This window comes from Electrona antarctica (genome assembly GCF_951216825.1).
Source record: "Electrona antarctica genome assembly, chromosome: 17".
NCBI classification, from domain to species: Eukaryota; Metazoa; Chordata; class Actinopteri; order Myctophiformes; family Myctophidae; genus Electrona; species Electrona antarctica.
In genome coordinates this window covers 48105489-48132441 of record NC_136798.1, presented here as the reverse complement: position 1 = coordinate 48132441, position 26953 = coordinate 48105489, and the positions used below count along the sequence as shown (strand labels likewise).

General features: G+C 45.4%; 2 protein-coding genes across 2 annotated transcripts in view; both read left to right on the top strand.

Moving 5' to 3' along the window:
- nyap2b (neuronal tyrosine-phosphorylated phosphoinositide-3-kinase adaptor 2b) overlaps positions 1-26406 on the top strand; it is a 53883-nt gene extending 27477 nt beyond the window's left edge. Inside the window, exons 4-7 of the mRNA XM_079525639.1 lie at positions 12219-13427; positions 23565-25016; positions 25147-25250; positions 25950-26406. Of these exons, the coding sequence (XP_079381765.1) occupies positions 12219-13427; positions 23565-25016; positions 25147-25250; positions 25950-26231 (3047 nt within the window). The 3' untranslated portion in view covers positions 26232-26406. The remainder of the gene's footprint in view (positions 1-12218; positions 13428-23564; positions 25017-25146; positions 25251-25949) is intronic.
- Positions 980-2425, top strand: LOC306940543 (ATP-dependent RNA helicase DDX3X-like; the record flags this gene model as incomplete). Its single annotated transcript, XM_079525640.1, has 1 exon — positions 980-2425. The coding sequence occupies exon 1, from the start codon at positions 995-997 to the stop codon at positions 2423-2425; it is 1431 nt and encodes a 476-aa protein (XP_079381766.1). The 5' UTR covers positions 980-994.
- Positions 26407-26953: the final 547 nt, after the last annotated feature.

Sequence of the window (26953 nt, the reverse complement as noted above, 5' to 3'; positions counted from 1 at the left end):
TAATAATCCTATGTTAAAATTGGCTTCAGGGAGGACCGGTGTGACCTCACGCTCATGTCAGCCAATAACCATAAAAGGAGTTCCCAATGCAGCGAAACGCCCAAATATGGAGTGTTTTGTGCATCGGTCATCTCCACATATGGGCACAAACGGGGGCATGCTCATATTCGGGCATGCTGACGACATCGGGGAACTCCATATACGGGCGTGTCAGCGTGCACATATATGGGCAACGCGTTGGACCGAGCGCTCAGTCTTTTGTTCCACCGCAGTCAAGACAGCCAGAAGGTCGAATCAGCTCGGCAGCTCGACGCAAAGGATACCCGAAAGGATAATTTAGTAGAGAAGAAATCCCTTGTCTTTAGTTATGAGTCATGTGGTCGTGGATAATTCACACGGTGTAGAGCAGCAGCGCGCTGTCCTAGACCGTACCTCCACTGCGGACGGACAGGGTGGAGGAGGAGGCACTGGCAGGCACTACATTCCGCCTCACTTGAGGAACAACGACGCCTCCAAAAATGAAGGCGGAGGACGCGGCAACGGATCTGCGAACGGGTACCACGACGGCCGCGGCATGGACGCCGCCGGAGGGCGTGGCGGACCACCACTCACTCGCAGCGATAATAGGGGGTACGGCGGAGGAGGAGGTTTCGGCGGCAAAGAAGGAGGCGGCGGCGGTGCATGGGGAGGAGCTCCCAGGGATAGGGGCCAGTCTGCCGGCTTCGGTGACCGAGGGGCGGGTAACAGAGCAAGTTTCCAGCGCGCGGGGGGCTTCGGTGGCGGTGGTGGCGGTGGAGGAGGAAGCCGGCGCTGGCAGGAGGACTCCAGAGACGACGAGGATTGGTCCAAACCCACTCCGGCTAACAAGCGCGTGGAAAACGAGCTGTTCTCCGGGAGCAACACCGGCATCAACTTTGAGAAATACGACGACATTCCCGTGAAGGCCACCGGAAACGACTGCCCTCCGCACATAGAGAGCTTCCAAGACTTGGACATGGGGGAGATCGTCATGGACAACATCAATCTGACAAAGTACACTCTGCCCACTCCGGTCCAGAAGCACGCCATCCCCATCATCAAGAAGAAGAGGGACCTGATGGCGTGTGCCCAGACTGGCTCCGGTAAAACCGCCGCGTTCCTGCTGCCAATGCTGAGTCGGATGTACACGGACGGGCCCGGAGCTGCCCTGCAGGCCGCAAAGAACACCGGTCATGAGCACGGAAAGTACGGACGCCGTAAGCAATACCCCCTGGCCCTGGTTCTGGCTCCCACCAGAGAGCTGGCCATGCAGATCTACGATGAGGCGAGGAAGTTTTCCTACCGCTCCAAGGTGCGTCCCTGCGTGTTGTACGGTGGCACCGATGTTGGCCAACAGATCAGGGAACTGGAGAGGGGCTGCCACCTTCTGGTGGCCACACCCGGGCGTCTGCTGGACATGATGGAGAGGGGCAGGATCGGTTTGGATTACTGCAACTACCTCGTGCTGGACGAGGCCGACCGCATGCTGGACATGGGCTTCGAGCCCCAGATCAGACGTATCGTGGAGCAGGACACGATGCCACGCAAGGGCACTCGCCAGACCATGATGTTCAGCGCCACCTTCCCCAACGAGATCCAGAGCTTGGCGCGAGACTTCCTCGAGGACTACATTTTCCTGGCTGTCGGCCGCGTTGGCTCCACCTCTGAAAACATCACCCAGAAGGTGGAGTACGTGAGGGACAATGACAAGAGGTCCTACCTTTTGGACCTTCTGAACGCCACGGGCAAAGACTCCCTGACGTTGGTGTTCGTGGAGACCAAGAAGGGCGCCGACTCCCTGGAGGAATTCCTCTACAAAGCGGGCTACAACTGCACCAGCATCCACGGAGACCGCTCCCAGAGGGACAGAGAGGCGGCTCTCGGCGAGTTCCGCTCCGGACGCTGCCCCATCCTGGTGGCCACGGCGGTGGCCGCCAGAGGACTGGACATCTCCAACGTGAAGCACGTCATCAACTTTGACCTGCCCAACGACATCGAGGAGTACGTCCACCGCATCGGCCGCACAGGCCGCGTGGGCAACCTGGGCCAGGCCACGTCGCTCTTCAACGAGAAGAACAGCAACATCACCAAAGATCTGCTGGACATCCTGGTCGAGGCCAAGCAGGAGGTTCCCCAGTTCCTGGAGAGCATGGCCTACGAGCACCAGCATAAGGGCAGCAGCAGCACCCGTGGGCGCTCCAAGAGGTCCTCCGGTGGTGGTTTCGGAGCCAGGGACTACCGTCAGACGTCTGGAGGTGGCAGCGGTGGTGGGCGTGGCGGGCGTAGCACCAGTGGACATGGAGGAAGCCGTGGCTTTGGTGGTGGCGGCAACTACAGCAGTCATGATGGCTACGGTGGTGGAAACTACAGTCACTCTGGAAGTACGGACTGGTGGAGCAACAACTAGTCGCCATAGGAGGCCGCTATGCCAACCCCATGGAAACCACATGTTAAATTTAGCCAGACGATAACGCCGGCGTGGAGGTCCGGGCACCCTATAGGCTGCAATGCCTAGGGCGCATGCCTAGAAGTGACCTTTGCTGCATGTCACATTCCATCGCTCTCTCCATTTCCTGACAGTCAAATCTTTTAAAAAAAGTAAAAATAACAATCCTTGTTTTACCACACCCAGCAAGCCAAATGGCGTCATGATGTTGTTACGGTGACGTTCAAGACGTTCAGGCCAGATCACAGCCCATATGGGGATGATCTTTACGTCATTTCCAGGACCTCTTCGCCAGCTGGAATAATATAGCTTATTCTGGGCCAGATCTGACTAGTCTTGGATTTGACTTGAACTGGCCCCAATTGAGATGTCACTAATTCGTCAATGTCCTGACCGTGCTTGCTGGCGTTACATTGATCATAAAAAAAAATTAGAAATACAAAAGTAACATTTTTTTTTCCAGAGAGAAATTTAGCATTTAGGCGGATGCATTGTACTTACACATGAATGCACCAATCATAAAGTAAAATACAAAAAAATGCGATATACCAAATGTATTAAACACAAGTAATAATAAAAGTAATAATAAAAACTCAAACTCATTTTTAACACTCCAGTTCCTTTTTTTGTTAACCCTAGAACACTAAACACGGGTGATTTTCACCCGGATGATTACATTTTTGTAATTTTCATAACTTTGCTGATGTCCGAGGTGGGTGGGTCTTTCAGTATCTTCATGGTGCTCAGTGACATCATTGAAATTAGGTTTGTTTCCCTGCCCACATCCCTTTTCTACAGGCAGGCGTTCTGGTACATTTCACCCGTGTTTAGTGATAGTGTGATAGAGAAAAATCCCATACACCCACAACAGACTTTTTTTTCCTTCTTCACTGGACGAACCATTCCCACACGTCCCAGGAATGTGTGGACCAAAGGAGAAGTTCCCAGCTCCATTTTTGACCCTCCTATGTCCAGCTTACACTGGGCGCGTTCGGAAATACCACACCGGAGCGCACTCACCTATTAGTTTGCATTGCACAGTGGGCTCAGTGCGCTATTTCCGAACGCGCCCATTGTCTTAACACGAACATTGAATGCCATTGACAATGAATGGCCAGCTTTGAGTATTTGCGTAAACACAAACATTGAAGACGAAGGTGAGGAAGCAAATTGTGATTGGCCAGGAATGAGATGATGATCATGATGATGTATGGTGATAAGAGCGCCCCTCACTTCATACGGGAGTGATTATTTTTAGGGATAAATAATATGCACGTTTTTACCCAATCTTTTCCTCCCTATGATAGGCTCCCCATGCTATCTATATTTTGTTTTTGTTTCTTGTGAAAAGCCATGATGACATTAAAGAAGAGTACCTTCAAGTTACCATGTATTGCTGTACTTTAACATATTTTGATGAGAAATTGTTTTTATTTTTAGTGAAGGTGTGACAAAAATATGTTTTATGGTTTTATGGTTAACTATTATGTAGGAGTGGTTAGTGTCTTTTGAATTTATGTTGTCATTTCACCTAATCAACTTGGCCAAGACCTCTGAGTTTGGTAGGCTATTTGGCGAAAAGCATTAGAAATGTAAAGTCAAACCTTGGCAACACTGGGGTGTTGTGGCTCGTGCGAGGCTTCAAATTCAACTTCAAATTTATTGCAGGGACATAATGTAACATACGACACTGAACCCCTAATTGCTCCTGATGTGCTTGCTGGTTGGTGCACTTTGCATGGTTTCCGCCGCCATCGGTGTATGAATGTGTGTGTGAATGGGTGAATGTAATGCACAAATCTATGTAAAGCACCTTGGATGAAGGCGCTATATAAATGCACCATTTACCATGTTATGATTCCAGATTGGGACAATTCTCAGTGAAGACTCACTCTATATCCTCGACAGGCTCATTTTATGGACATGGTAGTCTTTGAAATAGCCTATTGCGATCTTAATCAACAAAGTCATTAAGCTCTGCAGTGCCAACACTTGCTGAGGTTTAAACGACAATTCAATGCTGGAACTTGTTATACGTGAGACATGTTTAATGCATACATGCACAATTGAAAAACGGAGTCAGTTTATTTTTTTTAATTTTCATTGAATGTTTCTTTACAAGGAGGTAGCCTAGCCTTACTAGCCTATAGGTATCAATAAAAAAAAATCAAAATGGCTGCATAAGGGCCACAGCATCCTAGAGGATATATAGCGGGGTGTTGGCATTTCCCGATAGGCGCGTGGGCCGCAGTTTACAGTGCACCACCATTTTATTTGTCAGTAGTTTTTTGTAATATTGCTGCACATATACAGATGTGGAGGTGGCCAAAGACAAAGAGTGTCCACTTCCTAATTGACTCGATCAGGGACGTGCAGAGTGTTAGAGAGGCAGGGGCTGAAAACCTGTAAGAGAGGGCACTTTTTGGACAAAAAATGTGAAAATAGATGATCTACTTGTAGATCAGCTATTTTCGGGGCGCAAACCAGCACTCTTTAGCTAGTGGAGATGCGGTGTAACGATATGAATTTCTAAACAAATTTGTTAAACGCAAAATGCATGTGTTCAAGTTCAGGAGACTTCGGGGGAAAAAAGCAATTCTCCTGAATGCTGCCTTCCGGCATGGCATGGAAAAGAGCGGAGGGAATTTGCATTTCTTTCGCCATAGTAAATCGTGGTCTGGAGAGGGCAGTTGTTTTACAGACGGGTAAAAGGGCAGGGGCTGAAGCCCCCTTTGATGTCTATGTGTGCACGTCCATGGACTCGGTCATACACTTCCAGGTGCTCGTTTATGGACATCTACAGTACAAGTAATAATCAGTTTGTGTGCTCAGCGTGGCTTCACGTTGCGCCGTTCAGAGTATGGGTTTTAATGCCGTTCAGACTATGGGATTCATGGGTATGTCTCCCAGTGTTGTTTTTGGCAGCAACATTTTATTTTAGTTTTAGTCATAGTCTCTTGATAGTTTTAATTTAGTTCTAGTCACATTTTGGTCACCTGGAATGTTTTAGTGTTAGTCTAGTTTTAGTCAACTAAATGTCATAAGATTTTAGTCGACTAAATCTACAGTTGATTTAGTCAACAAAATGTTTTTTGGCGGGCCTTGATGCCGTCGTAATGACTGATTTTACACTTTCTGAAAATAACCGATCTACAAGCTTACAGTGCGTCGCAGACTCGCAGCGCGACGCGTTGTGAGCTTGTAGATCGGCTATATTCAGCATGCAACCAAGTGTAAAATGTCCACTAGTCCCTTCCTAACATTTTAGTCTAGTTTTTATTTGTTGACAAAATCAATAGTAGGCCTATATTTAGTCTTAGTTTTAGTCATCATGGCTTAGTTTTTATTTAGTTTTTAAAAAGGTAGTCGACAAACATTTCTCGTCATAGTTTTAGTCGACGAAAACAACACTGGTTCAGAGTATGGGTTTCATGCCGTTCAGACTATGGGATTCATGGGCATGTCTCCCTATTGGCTTAGAGGCAGCCTAGAGACGAGGCAGCCAATCGTGAAAAAGTGTCCAGTATGGTCGCTACTAGAGGTCGTAGTAAATGTAGTCCAGGCGCTTTTCCAGCACCTGGCAATAAAAAAGCCTCTGGCTCAATTAAAGGGACACTTCACCCTTTTTTCAAAACTTTTAGAAGATTTAGAACACTTTCTTGGGGGTCTTTATGTGTGCAATATGTGGGTTTTAGATATTTTAGATTTTAGCAGTGAGCCCAGTGTCTCTGATGTCATGGACTCTGGGCACATGGAACAACTCTGGTCACAATGGAATGTTGACAAAGATGTCCACAGCAAGCCAACATGGCAATGATGACCCCTGCTTGTCAAAACAGTAAAGCAAATGCACTGTACCTTGAAGTAAATGAGCTAACAGAGAAGAGATTGTTTTCTCTCCTCTATAGCGCATAAACAAAATAAAGAATTGACTATAAGTTGACTTATACTCAGGCAAAAACACAGAGAACTAGAAAAAGTGCCCTTCTGGGCACAGGTCTCCACCAGGAGGATAGGACTGTGTGAGATGTTTGGCAAAATGTTTAGGATTAATATAAACATGTTTTTGAGGCATTTTGTTCCAAAAATGTGTTTTGCAAAAATCAACCTGTTGGTGGCGCTATAACAGGCCAATGTGAAAAGGGTGGGATATATTCCTCAGCCTAGTAAGAAAATGTGTGAAAGATTTCACGTAAATTGCATGCTGCGTTCATGATTTGAGGCTTTTGTTCAAAACGGGGCAATCTTGCAAACTGTGAAAGCTAATTATAGCCAATTAGGATGGAATATGAAATATCGGACAGATCCGACTTGAGCACATGACCATAGAGATAGTGTGTAACGATTTGTGAGATTTTTGGACAGAATCTGGAGGAGTAATATCAAAAAATGTGTTTTACAAAAGTCAGCCTCCTGGTGGCGCTATAAAAGGCAGATGCGGAAAATGCAGGTCAACGGTTTGTCCTTGGCCTCTAGGGAGTGTGCATGCAACGTTTCACGCAGATCGGTGCAGTTTTAGGTAAAACATGTGAAAAGCTGCCTCATGGTGGCGCTATAACAGGCCGTTCTGGAAAATGTGGGGCAGAGGTTCATCGTTGGCATCCAGGGAGTGTGTGTGCAAAGTTTGGCATCGACCGGGTTAACGGTGCCGGAGATTAGCTGGTAACGGACGGACGGAAGGACACACACACGGACGGACACACGGACGGACACACACACACACGGACGGAGTGCAAAACATACTCTCTCCCCATGCCTTCGGCCTGGTGGAGACAATAAAGTCGGAGGCAGATGAAGGCAATGTTGTTCACGGCTTCAGGAGACTAACACACATACAGATAGTTCTGGCTAGTTTATAAAGAAGCCCAATACACAAGGAATGGCTCGAACAGACAGTCGTTTGACACCCAGACCAAATGGTCAAAGTTAACATATCTCCATATTAGGTGTGGCCACAGTAAGCACAGCAGGAACTCGGGCCATTTGCTACCATCAGCAAGAGAATAGTTTTACCATAGAATGCAAGCTGTGGGGCCTACTACTGCCTATGTGTCTGACATGTCCTGTGGCCTCTCACCCATGAGGGGAGACAAGAGACTCAGGTTTACACTTTAGTTTAAAACAATTATGTATGCTATATTAATGTGAATTGTGGTTCCATAATACAAAATGTACATGTACAGTAAGGACTTGAGTAAATGTACTTGGTTACTTTCCACCATCACCTTGTTACCTATATCTGATCGACGTTAGTGTTTCTGTAGTCGTGTGTGTGTGTGTGTGTGTGTGTGTGTGTGTGTGTGTGTGTGTGTGTGTGTGTGTGTGTGTGTGTGTGTGTGAGGACAGACCAATAAGGCTGTCTTTCTGCAAAGACTGCTTTCTTCCCGTTGGACCCACCGAGATGGCATAATACTGGAAACGTGTGCATTAGTGTGCCCCAGTTTGGCTTTAGTGTGTAATGTGTGCGTGGGCATGTTGTGCTCCCTGCCTGCGTGTGTGTGTGTGTGTGTGTGTGTGTGTGTGTGTGTGTGCGTGCGTGCGTGCGTGCGTGCGTAGTAGTGGATGTGTCGTGACGTTGGTGAGTCATACGCTGCCGGGAAACCGTGCATGCGTCTGTCTGTACAGTACCATCTGGTATCTGAATTATTAAAAGGTGTAAAATCTGCAGTTTGAAGATTTTTTTAGACACGGTCCGGCTCTTAACCCGTTCAGGACGGGAGGATTAACCCCTTTTTTGGTGTTTTAATGATTTATGTTGTACTTTTATATAGCTATTGAAAAAATATCAGATCTACAAGCTCGAGCTTGTAGATCTGCTATTTTTTTGAGAAATGTGGCACAAATCTTTGAATATTATCTTCTTTCAGAGCGAACGTTTTTAACTCAAATATTTGCTTCTGGGGGGGTCACTGGAACTACATATTTTGTAGTGGGGGGTCGGCGGTCAAATACACAATAATTCTGGGGGTCCTTGACATGAAATAGGTTGAGCACCACTGACATGAGAAACATATGTTTTTCAGAAAGCTGTTTCTTCAGAAGACATTTTTTGTTTTAGAATGCATGGGCCTCAGTCCTAAATGGGTTAACTACACTTTACCCCCCCCCCCCCCCCCCATCATCATCATCATCATCAGGAAACAGGGACAGTGCTTACCGGAAGCCCTCCTAGGCTCCTCGGTTGGCTGACCTAGAAATACATACCAAAGATACAGCCATGGTACTATATATATAGTGAAAGTGGTTCTCAAACATTTTCATGAAGGATCCTGCAAGATTGGGGGTTATTTTTGTCTTTGTCTGTTATTTGAAAAGATTTTGTGCCAGTTAAAAATGTCCTAAATTATTCCTTTATTTATTTCAATATATCGGATATATTTTCTGATATAATTGATTGCTGTTATGGCCGATAACCGATATTACGGTTGTCAACATGATCTCATTCTGTATTAAAGGGATAGTTCAGACTTTTTGAACTTAAGTTGTATGAAATACTTGCCATTAATATAGTGGTTGCAACTGTATGAATTGATTGCCGGAGTCCTGTGGTGGGAGTTTTGCTCTGGTTTTGGTGAAATATCAAGTAGTTCCGGTCATTTTGTGGGGGGCACTGGGGGCCACGCAGTAAAAGTAAATTAATCCACAAAACTAATGTCATTTGTATTGTTGACCTATTTCTAAAATATTAGTGCAACTTCCGTTCTTTTTTTTACCCCTCTATCACACAGAACTATGTTTTTTGTGTCCATATCACTACGCCCAAAAAATAGTTCCATGTGATAGAGGGGTCAAAGTTGAATGAAAGTCGCGCTAATATTTTAGAAATAGGTCAAAAATACAAATTACGTTCGTTTCATTTACTTTTACTGCATGGCCCCAGTGCCCCCCACAAAATGACCGGAACTACTTAATATTGACCAAAACCAGAGCAGAACTCCCACCATGGGACTCGGGCAATCAATTAATACAGTTGCAACCACTATATTAATGGCAAGTATTTCATACAACTGAAGTTAAAAAAATCTGAACTATCCCTTTAAAAAGTTATAATAATTTTGTCCATTCTGAAAAATGCATGTAACAGGGTACATGCAGGCTTATAGGCAAGCCAGATTTAACTTTAATACCTTGTATTTAATATTGTGAGCTTGTAGATCTGTTCAAGCTGTTACTTTGGGCTTGTTTATCTCTAAAGACAATTAGACCCATTAATTAAATCGGTCCGATTGATTATTTATGCAGGTTAATAAACTAGAATCGGGCCGATACCGATGTGTTTGCCGATTCATCTCCCATCACAAATACTGTAATAACTCATTTGGGGACCACGTCTCACCCCCGCAAGGACCACTTCACCACTTTTCAACCTATCTTCATATAATAGGTCCTCACTAATAATCATGATAAAATGGCACGATTTTTTTCTACTCAGTCTGTGTCATAGGAGGGCTGTGGGCAGTTTAGAAACCGTCTTCCAGTGACATCATTTAAATTTGTATTGAAATGTATTGCAATTGTTATTGAAATGTATTGATTTATTGATTTTTACAAAAATTTAGATTAGATTTTCATTATCATGAGAACGATGGCTTCCATTTTCACATTGCAACTTTTCAGGACTAGAAAGCCTGCAGGTTTTATTAGCTTGTATTCCCCATCGATGATGTCACTGGAAGACGGTTTCTGAACTGCCCACAGCCCTCCTATGAGACACAGACCGAGTAGAAAAGAATTGCGCCATTTTTTCATGATTATTAGTGAGGACCTATTATATGAAGATAGGTTGAAAAGTGGTGAAGTGGTCCTTTAAGAACCACTGCTGTAGCGTAGAAGTGTGCCTGCGTAGGCTTATCATCACCAAATGGGAATGTATGCTTTTCAGCACAGCGCTAACTAGCCTTCAGAAATACTATAGTGTGTAAGCGTGGCTTCCCTGCACCATGTCTAAAGAGATTCACACGGCAATGCTACGTCACCGCAATCAGAAAGAAGCACCCTGCTGCTGCCGTGACCCACTTACTGTACTGGCGTACGCGTGTTACTGCTATATACACTGACGTACTGTATACTGTACTGTATAGCGGTGCTGCTGTCACTCAGGCAGGCCAGAGAACCTCTTATCTCCACATTCTAACTTGTGTTATTTTTTCGTAAAATGAACGCCCTATACTTCAGTGGTTTTCAACCCTTTTCATGTCAAAAGTTTCATTATTTATTCAGCATTTTGAGCCACGGGAGGGAGGGACATGCACCATTTGATGACATTTTGAAGCCTCTCTCCGGCCCAAAACTAAATAATATTTTGTTGTTGGAAGAATATACACGGTTCCATGCTGTGGTTATACCATTAGGAGAGATAACAGGCAAACGTAGATCGAAATACAACATATATAGTCTGTAGACTTGTTGTGAATTAAGAAATGCAAATGTTTTAACGATTATTTTAACTGTTCCGTTTGGTTTCATTTAATAGTTAAAGATCTAAAAGGGGTCCATTTGTTTACACCAACACTCCATCACCACAGGGTCACACAAAAGCAGCAGATCCACGAGCTGCGGTGCGACGCCTTCTGAGCTTGTCAATCCGCCATGTTTGCAATATTTTTTATCAATTTGAACACTGGAAAGTATAACCGTTTTGGACATAATATGAGGTTTCCACGCGACAAAGACAATATACGGTACAGTGAGTGACCTAGAAACATGCATATGCCTCAACTATGCCCATATCGGATTGAAGATATTGCTCTCAGCTACAGTATAGGCTTCACACATTGACCTACATCTGACCTGAACACCCATATGCACACACAGTTGTGGTAAATGTAACGTTGTGTGTAAACTTTGACGTGCATCGACCATTTATCTGCATTATGACAGGGAGGCGTGTTATGTGGCGGTGCGGCAGCAGCAGAGATATAATGTATACGTGGATTCATCATGTGTCAATCATATCACATCATCATTCATTATGCATCAGTGTTGATTTCGTCGACTACCTTTTTTCACTGAGAAACTGAATGGAAACTAAATGAAAACTAAGCTATGATGACTAAATATATTGACAATTTCGTCGACAAATACAAACTAGACTAAAATGTTAGGAAGGGACTAGAAGAGATCCAGTATAAGTCATTTTACACTTGCATGCATGCTGAAAATAGCAGATCTACAAGCTTGTAGATCGGCTATTTTCAGCAAGTTTAAAATCGGCCATTACGACGGCATCAAGGCCCGCCTAAATGCATTTTAGTCGACTAAATCAACTGTAGAATTAGTCGACTAAAATCTTATGACATTAGACACTAAAACAGTCCAGGTGACTAAAATGTAACTAAAACTAAATGAAAACTTTTCAAAAGACAAACAAACTAAAATCAAAATGTGCCGCCAAAAACAACACATCATATGCATTCATTTGTCAGGAAATATGAAAACCTGTGGTCGTCTAAATGGGGTCCATGCCACTGACCCTCAGGGTTCCTTGAGGGGGTTCCCTTACAGGTCTGTAACTCTGAGAGTACTAATGGAAACATTTATGAGACAAACTCAAATCTTTGAGACTGTATAAAACTCTAAACTTTGATCGCGCTAAGAAAGTGAATGAGGATGAGGATGTGGCTCAAATATGGAAGGCTATCACTTCCGTCCTGTATATGCTTATATATCGCGGATTTCTGGAAGGGCCGGGATATAGGGAATGTGTTCATTAACATTTGTGCTAATGGCGCCATTGTCACTTCTATCCATGCAGATCACGGATGCAGCGAGGACTGCCGCGCTAGGGTGCCGCCCCCCAAGCCCAAGAGGAACCCCAACACTCAGCTCAGCGTCTCCTTCGACGAGTCCTACATCAAGACCCACCACGGCTGCTCCTCCTCCTCCTCCAACAGACCCGGCACCCTGCACCACCCCTGCTGCACCTCGCCCTGCAGCGAGCGCTACGTGTCGCCGTCGAGCGACGACACGGCGAGCCCCGACTGCGAGGACGAGCCCGTCTACATCGAGATGGGCGGCATCGACGCGGGCGGCGGCGGTGGCGGTGGCTCCTCCTCCTCCTCCCGGCCGAGTTACGAGGAGGGCTATAATGAGGAGCCCGGCGGCGAGTCTGTGTACGAGGAGATGAAGTACCCGGCGCTGGACGACATGGAGTACCGCAGCGACCCGGTGGGCTGCCGCTCTGCGTGCCCCACCCCGGCGCCCTACGACCCCGCAAACGAGACGCCGCTGGGCAGCCGCTGCTCCACGCCGCGGAACATCCCCCTCTGCGACATCCCCGCGCCGTTCCCCAACCTGCTCACGCACCGGCCGCCGCTGCTGGTGTTCCCGCCGGCGCCGGCGCAGTGCTCGCCCAACTCGGACGAGTCCCCGCTCACTCCCCTGGACGTGGCCAACAAGCTGCCGGCGCTGGAGAGCGGCGGCGAGCCCTTATTATACGGCAAGTCCCCGACCTCCTCCTCCTCCTGCTCCTCCGCCGCCGAGCCGCAGCAGCCGTCGTCCTCCTCGGCCTCCCGCCTCCGCCGAGAGCTCACGGCCACGCCGACCCTCACTGCGTCGGGACGCTCCTCGGCGCCTCCCCTGCCCTGCACCCTCTACAAGTCCTCCTCCTCCTCCTATCAGCGCAGCCACTCGGCGTGTCCGTCCCCGGTGAGCATGGGCCGCTGCCTGACGCCACTCAGCCTCATGCGGACATCGGCGGCTGCCGGCGGCCCCTTCGACGCTCCCCCCGGCGGCATGCCGCGGAGCGCGTCGGCCACGCCTCACGGGAAAGGCTCGCCGCCTGCGCAGGACGGCGGGGGCGGCGTGGGGGGAGGGAGGCTCCACGGCTCCATGCAGAACGTGTCGACAGGGCGCTCGCGGACGCCCACCAGCCCTCTGGACGAGCTCACCAACCTGTTCACCGCCGGCAGGCACATGCTGAAGAAGAACACCAGCGGCAGGAAGTCCAAGGAGCCCGGAGAGAGTGAGTTGAACCCTCAGGCTACCCCCCCCCCCCCCCCCCCCCCCCTTCACATATGATTAACATTGGCTGTTTTTAATATGTTTGAGTTACATTTATATAATAAAAAAGAATAGTTTAGGCCCTACAGCTTTTGAAACATAAGCTGTCACATATTGTTTTGATTTTGCGTTTTCATGTAAAATGAGCCACCTGATCAGCTAAGATGGGCCACATTGCGTTTTAGCCTATTAGCTCCTTGCTCTTTAAAGTTGAACAGCCAATGGATGCACACGATTCTTGCCACAATTGTACTTGACATAAAACAGTTGCTTTGATTTGTCTATGGTTGTTATGGTGGGAGATGCAATGCATCACATCTGATGAGGTGCGATCACATAAGTCAGATGATGACTGTTGGCAGGTGAAAGCAATTTTAAAGGCGTTCAGCTAAAATTAGCCACTCTATCATCTACAATGCAAAAGCAAAACAGAGTAATTTCTGATAAAATAATGTCACTAGGCCTACATTGTATTAATAATACAATGAATAGCATGCATCATACAGTGTAGAATTTCATTAAATGAATGAACATGAACATATTCGTTTGTTCAACTTTAAGTCAATTGAACTCTGTGTTTTGGAGGAAATGTATGTGCATGCCAAAACAGCCCCAATCACACAGATGCAACCTATTTGCAATCACACAGGTGCAAACATGCAGAAATTACAATAGTATATTATATTCATATTTAGAAAATGTTTCAGATGTCAAAAATGATGATGATGATGATGATGATGATGATGATGATGATAGAATGGTGGATGATGATGGTCATGGAAGGGGAACCTTCTGAAAGCTTCATGGGCAAAGAAAATAAACTTCTAAAAACAAACGGTCAAAATGACCTCTCAGACATGCTAGTGTTAAAGGAAAGGGTCGCCATGTTGTGTACACAGACCATAGTATTATGTACACAGACCATAGTATTATGTACACAGACCATAGTATTATGTACACAGACCATAGTATTATGTACACAGACCATAGTATTATGCTCCTTGTGAGCGCTATAGGACCATGCAGGTTCTGACCCCTAACTGTCTCTCATGTCTATTTTGTCGACTAAAACCAAGGTGAAAAATGCTCGTCGACTACCTTTTTTCACTGACGAAAACAAAAACAAAACAAAATGGAAACTAAGCTATGATGACTAAAACTATGACTAAATATACTGACAATTTCGTCAACATATAACAACTAGACTCAAATGTTAGGAAGGGACTAGTGGACAAGAGATCCAGTATAAGTCACTTTACAATTAGTTGCATGCTGAAACTAGCCGATCTACAAGGCCACTGTGGGCTTGTAGATCGGCTTGTAGATCCGCCAAAATACATTTTGTTCGACTAAATCAACTGTCTGTAGATTTAGTCGACTAAAATCTTATCATATTTAGTCGACTAAAACTAAACTAACACTAAAACATTCCAGGTGACTAAAATGTGAATAAAACTAAATGAAAACTATTCAAGAGACTATGACTAAAACTAAAATCAAAATGTGCTGCCAAAAACAACACTAATGTCTATCCTGTCTCTTTAGGTGCAAATAAGAGCTATTTTAAGCATGTGTGCAACATGACAACTGTTTTAAAGTATTGTACAGTAAAAAACTAAAGTCTCTGTAATGTTTATGTTGTACGATTACTACAAAACAATCTAAACTAAAGGGATTTAAGATCATTAAAGCTGGGCTGTTGCCTGCAGGGTCCAATGCATTTCTGCCAACTTCCGGTCCCCATTCTCAATAGAAGTCTATGTAGGAGAGCCGCCATTGGACTGAAGCCCCATGAAGTGAACGCAGTTTGCGTAACTCTGTCCAAGCCGACTCTGATCAGGTCATTATGAATTAATCTGGAGGATTAGAGGCTATAAAGCATTAGTCCGCCAGACAGCATTTATTTTAAATACGTAAACATTGTGTTTAAAAATGCCTCCACACAAAACACTGTCAAAACAAATTCAAAGATGTAACCTGCAGACAACCCTGAATAACTTAAGAAAAGTTGCCTTAATATAAAAAAAAACAACAACTATATAACAAATAAACATAGTTTTTTTGTCTTTCCCCTCACTGTGATATGGGGGAGCATGGTGCAAATACTGTTAACCATCAGTCATGCATTAATGCTTCCATTCTCATGCATAATGCAAGCATTCTTTTCCTTCCGATGAAAAAGCTCTGGTGAGGCGATGCATTTTGAAAGTTTAATGCCCCAATGTAAAGGAATAAGATATGAAGCCCTGCCAGATCATATGACTGAGTTATTTTTAGAGATGTCCCGATGCTGTATCGGTATCGGAAATGTATCGGATCGGCCCTTATTTGGTCACATCGGGTCATATCGGTATCGGCGAATGTGCCAGTCTAACCACCGATCCGACACAGGGGTAAGGGGTTGACACTATGGCAGGTAAATACAATTTACCTGCCATAGGGCATGTGGAGTTTGCTTTCGAGTTGCCCAAACTGCAAGTGCACATTTGGGTGAGGAGACTGCTATAAACACAACACAAGATATATAGATAGCTATAAACACTATTCCCGGTGGGTGGACTTCAAAATAAGATCTTTTTTCTTTTTGTATTATTCTAAATATTATTATCTGGTATCGGTATTCGGTATCGGTATCGGCTTACACAACAAATGTGTCTTCTTTTTTTTTAACCAGTGGTGGATGGAGTAGCCTACTCAGATCTTTTACTTAAGTAAAAGGACTAAAATCTTATCATATTTAGTCGACTAAAACTAAACTAACACTAAAACATTCCAGGTGACTAAAATGTGAATAAAACTAAATGAAAACTATTCAAGAGACTATGACTAAAACTAAAATCAAAATGTGCTGCCAAAAACAACACTAATGTCTATCCTGTCTCTTTAGGTGCAAATAAGAGCTATTTTAAGCATGTGTGCAACATGACAACTGTTTTAAAGTATTGTACAGTAAAAAACTAAAGTCTCTGTAATGTTTATGTTGTACGATTACTACAAAACAATCTAAACTAAAGGGATTTAAGATCATTAAAGCTGGGCTGTTGCCTGCAGGGTCCAATGCATTTCTGCCAACTTCCGGTCCCCATTCTCAATAGAAGTCTATGTAGGAGAGCCGCCATTGGACTGAAGCCCCATGAAGTGAACGCAGTTTGCGTAACTCTGTCCAAGCCGACTCTGATCAGGTCATTATGAATTAATCTGGAAATGTATCGGATCGGCCCTTATTTGGTCACATCGGGTCATATCGGTATCGGCGAATGTGCCAGTCTAACCACCGATCCGACACAGGGGTAAGGGGTTGACACTATGGCAGGTAAATACAATTTACCTGCCATAGGGCATGTGGAGTTTGCTTTCGAGTTGCCCAAACTGCAAGTGCACATTTGGGTGAGGAGACTGCTATAAACACAACACAAGATATATAGATAGCTATAAACACTATTCCCGGTGGGTGGACTTCAAAATAAGATCTTTTTTCTTTTTGTATTATTCTAAATATTATTATCTGGTATCGGTATTCGGTATCGGTATCGGCTTACACAACAAATGTGTCTTCTTTTTTTTTAACCAGTGGTGGATGGAGTAGCCTACTCAGATCTTTTACTTAAGTAAAAGGAGCAAGACACAACGTAGAATTGCTCTGTTAGGGTGCACTCACACGGTTAATGCAATTCTCTGTGCTAAATGAAAACTAAGCTATGATGACTAAAACTAAGACTAAATATACTGACAATTTAGTCAACAAATAAAAACTAGACTAAAATGTTAGGAAGGGACTATTGGACAAGAGATCCAGTATAAGTCATTTTACAATCTGTTGCATGCTAAAAATAGCAGATCTACAAGCTCACAACGCGCCACGCTGCCACACGTTGTGGGCTTGTAGATCTGCTATTTTCAGCATGGATCAGTCATTTACGACGGCATCAAGGTCCGCCAAAATACATTTTAGTCGACTAAATCAACTGTAGAATTAGTCTGTAGACAATTAGTCTGTATGGCCTGTAGACAATGTCCCCTAGCTGTCCCCATATGGCCTGTAGACAATGTCCCCTAGCTGTCCCCATATGGCCTGTAGACAATGTTCCCTAGCTGTCCCCATATGGCCTGTAGACAATGTCCCCTAGCTGTCCCCATATGGCCTGTAGACAATGTCCCCTAGCTGTCTCCATATGGCCTGTAGACAATGTCCCCTAGCTGTCCCCATATGGCCTGTAGACAATGTCCCCTAGCTGTCCCCATATGGCCTGTAGACAATGTCCCCTAGCTGTCCCCATATGGCCTGTAGACAATGTCCCCTAGCTGTCTCCATATGGCCTGTAGACAATGTCCCCTAGCTGTCTCCATATGGCCTGTAGACAATGTCCCCTAGCTGTCTCCATATGGCCTGTAGACAATGTCCCCTAGCTGTCCCCATATGGCCTGTAGACAATGTCCCCTAGCTGTCCCCATATGGCCTGTAGACAATGTCCCCTAGCTGTCCCCATATGGCCTGTAGACAATGTCCCCTAACTGTCCCCATATGGCCTGTAGACAATGTCCCCTAGCTGTCTCCATATGGCCTGTAGACAATGTCCCCTAACTGTCCCCATATGGTCTGTAGACAATGTCCCCTAGCTGTCTCCATATGGCCTGTAGACAATGTCCCCTAGCTGTCCCCATATGGCCTGTAGACAATGTTGTCTTAATTTGTCAGTTAACACCTGTGTACCAGTGGTGGGAGAGAGTACTCAAATGTTTTACTTTAAGTAAAAGTATCAATACTGCAATATAGAAATCCTCCATAAAAGTCCGGAATTAAAAATATACTTGAGTAAAAGTACTCATTGTGCAGAATGTCGAATTTCACAAATTTTCAAATGATGTAATGGTGATGGTGCCAACACAAACATTAAACGCCATTAACAATAAAGAGACAATATGACGCAATGAGTTACAACATTACGTAAGTTTTCCCTTCATTGTCAATGGCGTTTATAAAACAAACATTGAACTAAAGACAAACATTACATCTGAATATAGGAGAAAAAATCACACCCGTGTGAACTGAGTGGTGTAAGGTTTTATAAAGCATGATCAGCTGTGGTCTGACGTAATGTCTGACGTAATGAAATAAGGTAAGGTATTATGTAGCCTGATCAGCTCTGATCTGACGTAATTAAATCACACCCGGATGTGATTTCACAACTGGCTTTTTCTGTGCAGAGAAAATGACCATGGTTGCTACGGTCATCCAGTTCACCCGGGTGTGATTTAATTACGTCAGAAATTATTTTGAACATAGCAACCATGCTCATTTTTTTCTGCACACAAAAGCCAGTTGTAGGAGTGGTTTACACCACTCAAAAACTTGAAAATAGCAGATCTACAAGCTCACAGTGAGCTTGTAGATCGGTTATTTTCAAATGGCCGAAATGAAGTGATTAATGTATGCTTTGTAATAATAATCAAAATCTACAAAGTTAACTATAGTAGCTCAAGTTTTCAAATAAGTGTAGTGGAGTAAAAGTACAATATTTGCCTCAGATGTAGTGGAGTAGAAGTAAAAGTGCTGGAAATTGGAAATACTCCGGTAAAGTATACACATGCCTCAAAATTGTATACTTATATATGTCAACATTTTAATGACTTCGTTTTTTATTTATTAATAATTACATTTACTGTGCTTAAAGCTGCTATAAGCAATAATATGTCAACATTTGAATGACCTTTTTATTTGTATTTATTTTTTGGTATTCAGACAGCCAGCAATGAGTAAAACGCTCGCAGATAAAATGTAGTCTCTGTGACATAGCCTGGTTAATAAACCAGACCGAATCAGCCGTTGGCAAATAAAAGTTGCCTACCAGCGGATTACGGTCTGGCGAGGCTCAGTAGCACGCCTCTTTCCTACAGCAGAGAACAGGTCGGACCAATCGGGACACGGTATGCAATATAGGCGGGCTTTGGTACAGTGACGTTCAATGCTTGAGACTTTTGACTGACAGTAGCTCTGACCAATTGCGTCAAAGAGAAAATGTTCCCCGGGAAATGAAATCCAAGTGGAGCCAGCCCAGACTGATATACCGCGACAGTGTTGTGTGATATTAGTCTGGCTTATTAGCCAGGCTATCTGTGACACATCTAGGGGCCACAATGTGCATTCAAAGATGTTCCTAGAAGCTTTGTCATTGGTCGAAAATAAACACGGTCGAAATGATTAACCAATCAGGAAGTAGACGGGTAAATCAACCAATGACAAAGCTTCCTAGATGTGTCACAGAGACTACATTATTTTTGGGAGCGTTTTACTCATTGCTGGCTGTCTGAATACCAAAAAAAGAAATACAAATAAAAAGGTCATTCAAATGTTGACATATTATTGCTTATAGCAGCTTTAAGCACAGTACTTAAAGGACCACTTCACCACTTTTCAACCTATCTTCATATAATAGGTCCTCACTAATAATCATGAAAAAACGGCGCAAAGTGTCTCATAGGAGGGCTGTGGGCAGTTCAGAAACCGTCTTCCAGTGACATCATCGATGGGGAATACAAGCTAATAAAAACTGCAGGCTTTCTAGTCCTGAAAAGTTGCAATGCGAAAATGGAAGCCATCGTTCTCACGATAATGAAAATCTAAACATTTTTGTAAAAGAATCTTGTTTAAAAAAAAAATCTGCCTAATGATGATGTCACTAGAAGACGGTTTCTGAACTGCCCACAGCCCTCCTATGAGACACAGACTGAGTAGAAAAAAATCATGCCATTTTATCATGATTATTAGTGAGGACCTATTATATGAAGATAGGTTGAAAAGTGGTGAAGTGGTCCTTTAAGTAAATGTAATTAGTGACTTTACGTTACTGCTGTGTCTGTGAACTAGGTTCCACATGGAGCTGAGAGAACGACAGGTTGCCTGCGGGTTGCTCTCGGATTGGCTGTCGATGGACAGCTATACAGCAGTGTTGTTTTTGGCAGCACATTTCTTTTTTTTTTTAAACTTCATTTAGTTTTAGTCACATTTTAGTCACCTGGAATGTTTTAGTGTTATAGTCGTTTTAGTCGACTACATTTCCTATGATTTTAGTCGACTAAATCTACGGTTGATTTAGTCGACTGAAATGTGTTTTGGCGGGCCTCGATGCCGTCGTAATGACTCACAAGCTCACATCGCGTCGCGCGGTGACGCATTGTGAGCTTGTAGATCTGCTATTTTCAGCATGCAACCAAGTGTAAAACGACTTATACTGGATCTCTTGTCCACTATAGTCCCCTTCCTAACATTTTAGTCTAGTTTTTATTTGTTGACGAAATTGTCAGTATATTTAGTCTTAGTTTTAGTCATCGTAGCTCAGTTTTCATTTAGTTTCCATTTAGTTTTCGTCAGTGAAAAAAGGGAGTCGACGAACATTTTTCGTCTTAGTTTCAGTCGACGAAAACAACAGTGCTGTACAGACTGCACACATTCGTGGAATCGTGTGGTTTTCAACAATTTTTATATCAATTAAAGGCAAACGTTGATCAAAATAACAATTCTTCAATTATGTATCAACGTCTTGTAAATGAAGTAATGCAGAACAATAATATAACTCTTGGGAGCGTAAAAATGAAACCATGCGTTAACGATCTCATAAGGGTCCATTTGGTTACCAACTGTATATATTTGTCTCCACCAGGCCGAAGGCATGGGGAGAGAGTATGTTTTGCACTCCGTCCGTGTGTGTGTGTGTGCGTGTGTGCGTCCTTCCTTCCGTCCGTCTGTTACCAGCTAATCTCCGGCACCGTTAACCCGGTCGATGCCAAACTTTGCACACACGCTCCCTGGATGCCAACGATGAACCTCTGCCCCACATTTTCCAGAACGGCCTGTTATAGCGCCACCATGAGGCAGCTTTTCACATTCTTTACCTAAAACTGCACCGATCTGCGTGAAACGTTGCATGCACACTCCCTAGTGGCCAAGGACAAACCGTTGACCTGCATTTTCCGCATCTGCCTTTTATAGCGCCACCAGGAGGCCGACTTTTGTAAAACACATTTTTTTATATTACTCCTCCAGATTCTGTCCAAAAATCTCACAAATCGTTACACACTATCTCTATGGTCATGTGATCAAGTCGGATCTGTCCGATATTTCATATTCCATCCTAATTGGCTATAATTAGCTTTCACAGTTTGCAAGATTGCCCCGTTTTGAACAAAAGCCTCAAATCATGAACGCAGCATGCAATTTACGTGAAATCTTTCACACATTTTCTTACTAGGCTGCGGAATATATCCCACCCTTTTCACATTGGCCTGTTATAGCGCCACCAACAGGTTGATTTTTGCAAAACACATTTTTGGAACAAAATGCCTCAAAAACATGTTTATATTAATCCTAAACATTTTGCCAAACATCTCACACAGTCCTATCCTCCTGGTGGAGACCTGTGCCCAGAAGGGCACTTTTTCTAGTTATAACTGGGGACCACCTGGAACCCCCTCAAGGACCACTGGTGGTCCCCGGACCACTGGTTGAAAACCACTGGTGTAGCCTATATATGCTAAATAGAGGTTAATGGTGTTTACCTCATTTACTGAGACAGTGAGGCAGGATCATGCAGCTAGCATGACCCACTTTTACCAATTGGTTAATCACTAGACTTCTCTCTCTCTCTCTCTCTCTCTGCCCCCCCCCCCCCCCCCCCCCCCCACACACACACACACACAAAGAGTAAACCAGTGTGTTCATTTATAACTCTGAGAGTAGGAAATGGATCAAATGGGTCCATTTACACTCAGGGTAAAAATGAACACGAGCATATTATTTGTTACTGCGTGCACTCACACACTCAAGTGGCATGTGTGACACTGTACTGTCAAGGGACCTCTGTAAATGGTACATGGCTAGGCCACATACGGGTCAGGCATTAAAATCCATCATGCACATGAATTTGTTATTGGTGCACGGGCAGCACGGCACAATCTATATCTTTATTGGACCTTGAACGAAAGGTCACAGATGAGACGCGCTTCTCTGCTTTTGGCTTCCTATACTTTTAAGGGTCATGGGGTACAGTGACATATGCAGTCATCACATGAGCCTTTTTCACTAGAGCAGACAATATAAATTTGAAAACCAATCGGTGACAATATCTGTCAACAGCTGTTGCCCACCAATTCAGGCAGAGTCTCACCCATGGTCTCCTCTATCTACCAGAGTTGGTAGAGAGTGACACCCAGTGGCTAGTTGTTGGTAATGCAGTGACTCAAAGCTGCAGAACTGCACTTGCTCATTGTGAGTTTTCTTTCTAGAAATAGTATCTAATTTTATACGTAGCGTTTACTTTTGGTCATATTGTTTCATACAGCACATATTATACTGTATATGGGCAACTGGTGCGGCCCCCATGCGGCCCCCAGCATCACTTAATGTGGCCCGCAAGTTAATCAGAATACTGATATATTATTGATTTCAGCTGTTACAATTCCAAACATGCAAACATGACCCCTTTAAGCCTACTTCAGTATAGTATGTAGCTTAATGAGTAGTATTAAAATGTAATTGTCTTTTTATGTCCAATGTATTTGGACTATAACTGCAAATAAAAAGATTTATTTTCAGGATTCCAATTCAAATTTAGCAAAAAATTGCTGATCTTGTAGATCGGCAATTTTTGCTATGACAGCAAATATGCAATGTGGCCGTCTGGAGTGAGTGTGGACATATAGTGGCCCTCTGGAGTGATTGTGGAAATATAGTGGCCTTCTGGAGTGAGTGTGGAAATATAGTGGCCCTCTGGAGTGAGTGTGGAACTATAGTGGCCTTCTGGAGTGAGTGTGGAACTATAGTGGCCCTCTGGAGTGAGTGTGGAACTATAGTGGCCCTCTGGAGTGAGTGTGGAAATGTTGTGGCCCTCTGGAGTGAGTGTGGAAATATAGTGGCCCTCTGGAGTGATTGTGGAAATATAGTGGCCTTCTGGAGTGAGTGTGGAAATATAGTGGCCCTCTGGAGTGAGTGTGGAACTATAGTGGCCCTCTCCATTGTCAAAGTTGCTCACCCCTGATATAAGAAACAAAAACTTTTATAAAATGTGATGACATCATCTGTCCCCTTTTCCCCCTGTCCTTTCAGCCGAATCCAAGAGCAAGTCCCACGGCGAGTCCAAGCGCGAGGGCAAGGACCGCCACGGCCACGGCAAGGAGTCAAAGCACGAGTCCAAGGAGCGTCACGGCAAGGAGTCCAAGCGAGAGGCCAAGGAGCGCCACGGCAAGGAGTCGTCGTCCTCCCACCACCGGCGGGACGGAAAAGACCGCGGCTGCAGCTCCGTGGAACCACTGCCCGCCCGCCGGGACAGTAGGGACCGCGGCTGCAGCTCCGTGGAACCACTGCCCGTCCGCCGGGACAGCAGGGACCGCGGCTGCAGCTCCGTGGAACCCGTCCTCGTGCGACGGGACTCTAAAGACAGAGGCTGCAGCAGCTCTGTGGAGCCCGTCCCTCTGATGAGGAGAGACTCCAAGGAGAGAGGAGGAGGCGGAGGAGGAGGGGGGGGCAGCGGTGCAGGGGACCCGATGCCTCAGAGGAGGGACAGCAAAGACAGGAGCGGAGGAGGCGCAGCGCACGGCACGGAGTCTTTGGCGAGGCAGGACGGCAAGGACAGAGAGAGGCTCGAGCTGGCCCCCGCCGAGCTCTTGCCGAGGCAGGACGGCGGCAAGGAGAGGACGAGGAACGGACCGGACGGCGGCCGGCACGAGAGCAGCAGCAGCAGAGAGAGGCTGCCGGATCCGCCGCCGCCCGATCTCATACCCCGACAGGAGAGCAAAGAGCGCAGCAGGAGCGGCGGCTGCCCCGACTCAAAGCACGAGGGCAGAGCGCCTCCTCCGGAGCTCCTGCCCCGGCAGGACAGCAAGGAGAGAGCCAGGGGCGGAGGGGAGTACAGGCATGACGGCAAAGAGCACGCGCCCGAGCTGCTGCCGCCGCGACCGGACAGCAAGGAGAGAGCGCGCAATGGCATGATGGAGCACAGGCACGACGGCAGAATAGACCAACCGCCCGAGATCCTTCCCAGGCAGGACAGCAGCAGCAGCAGCTCCAGGAGTGGCCTGGAGTGCCGGAGGAACAGCAAGGATCGATACCCCGAGACGGGCCGAGGAGACCGGAGCTGTTGTTACAACAACAACAACGGCGCGGTGGTGGAGCCCCCTCCTCCTCCGCCTCCCCTGCTGCCCAGACAGGACAGCAAGGACATGCAGGGCAGAACGGGCCTGGAGGTCAGACGGGACAGCAAGGACAGGAGTCTGAACGGCTCGGAGCAGCAGCAGCAGCAGCAGCGCTGTGAGCCGAAGGACGCCAAAAGCCCCGATGGCTCTCTGGAGTACCGGCGCACTGCCAAGGAGAGAGGTTCGGCGGAGGCCACACCCTGCAGGCGAGAGAACCGGGACAGAGCGAACCACATGAGCGCGGACCAACCGAAAGCACAGGAGAGGAACGGCGGAAGCACGTCGGGACAGCAGTCGTCCACGGCCACGCCTACTCGCCATGGGAGACCTGCCGGCAGCCCACCCATGGCGCTGGGATCAGGAAATGGTATGGGAATTCAAACATGAGCAGCACAAAGAAACATTTAGTTCAAATGCAAGACGTTTATGCATTTTATGTATTATATTATTGGCATTTACTAAAGTCTAATGTGTGACTTTGTTATATTTCTCTGAAGAACTGAAACTGGCATCCAGGTATGGACGTTCACCTTCCCTGCCCGGCACTCCCTCTCCAATGGGCACGCCACAGAGGAAAGCAGCAGAAGCACACCAGAGTCAGGTAGGCAGATATCTCCATCTTTCACAAAATCACAATGAAAGGCATTTAGGCATTAGGCATTTATTCCACCTTATTAGCTTAACCACTTAAACCCAGTCTAGACTTAGTAAACTGGACCTGAGCTGGCTCTGTATTTGGACAGCTTTTTCCCTTTTAGCCAAATCTCTTCTTTGTTCAACAATCTCACAATACATTGTGTTTTGTGACACGGGCCACTTCACCCTTTTTGCAACCAGAGCTTATTTGAATTATGTTTAGGACACACACAACACTTTCCTGGGGTTTTTATGTGTGTACTATGTTTTTTTTTAAAGATATTGTACTCATGACACCATGTTCATGACCAAAAACCTGTCATGAAAATGTGGAATTTTTATGACATGGAATTAGTGTTATTTCTTCATTCAGAGCATGCCGACACATTACACAGCAGAAGAGAGAGGTGATGGAGCAATCGGTGTAAATGCAGGACAGTTTATTTCAATAAACATGGTTATGACATGGCGTTGTAGACACGCGGAAGTGTAGGTTCTGCCGTAGTAGGAACGGCTGCGACGGCAAGCAGGTTTATGTATCGAGCACTGATCCATTTCCGGTTGCCGGAGCGGACTGCCGTAGCCGTCGTTGCTTAAAGTCCCTAATAATGTCCCTTTTTAACTTGTGACAAGTGGCTAATCCTCTCCTCTCTCTCCGCATTAGATGCCCCAGATGCCGTGGATGTGTGGAGACAACACCATGCTGGAGCAGATCGAGAGGAAGCGCACCCTCTGCAAGGAGATTCGCTCCAGGCAACATCCGCACCTGCAGAGGTCCCTGGAGAGGCCCCCGCACTCCGCAGAGAGGAACCACGAACCACGAAGTCAGTGCAAGCTGCAGGAGAGCGGCACGCCCATTCACCCAGGATGGGGCAAGGGCTCCAAAAAGCTCCGTCCTCCACCTTACCCCACGCAGACCACTGTGTTCTGGGACACGGCCATCTGAGAGGATCGATGCATCCCCCCCCCCTGCCCTCCCTCACTCCCCTCTCCTGTGAGGCTGTGCTGATGGATCCCCGTGCACAGGGCAGCCGACGGGACTCGCTGATGTCAAAAAGGAACAATGGTGGTTATGTAGCAATATTTCTGCTTGTTCAGGTTGTCATGTGTTTTTCTTATCATCACCCGGTGATATTTGATATTTTTCTATTTCCCTGTGATTGGATCCTTGTAATATATACTTAGTAACGATCAATAGATATTTTCTAAATCAAATGGGGATTAAAAAGCAGTTCAAATGATGTATAGTTGATGTAGATTTGCATTCCAATGTTTGTTTTCTTTTTTGTTTATGTTTCGTTTTGGTCATTTACATTTGAAAAGCATAATCTATCAATACGTGTACTGTAGTAGCATAATGTTCTTATGCGTGACTCAATGATTTTGCGTTTGTGCTGAAAAAAGCATCAACATGAATGGACTCGATTCTGACTGTCAACATAATAATACTCTATATTGTGCACTGTTTGTATTGTAAATTGAGGAGTTGAGTTCAACGTATTTTAGATTTCCAAGGACCTTCCGTGGGTGCTCTGGGGTGTTCTAGAATGTACAACAGGTGATCCTAGAATGGATACGGAAACTTTGTACACTACACAGTTTGTAATGTTACAGTAACAAGCTGGGTAGTCACTAGGGGTGTAACGATACATTTTAACAGCGATACGA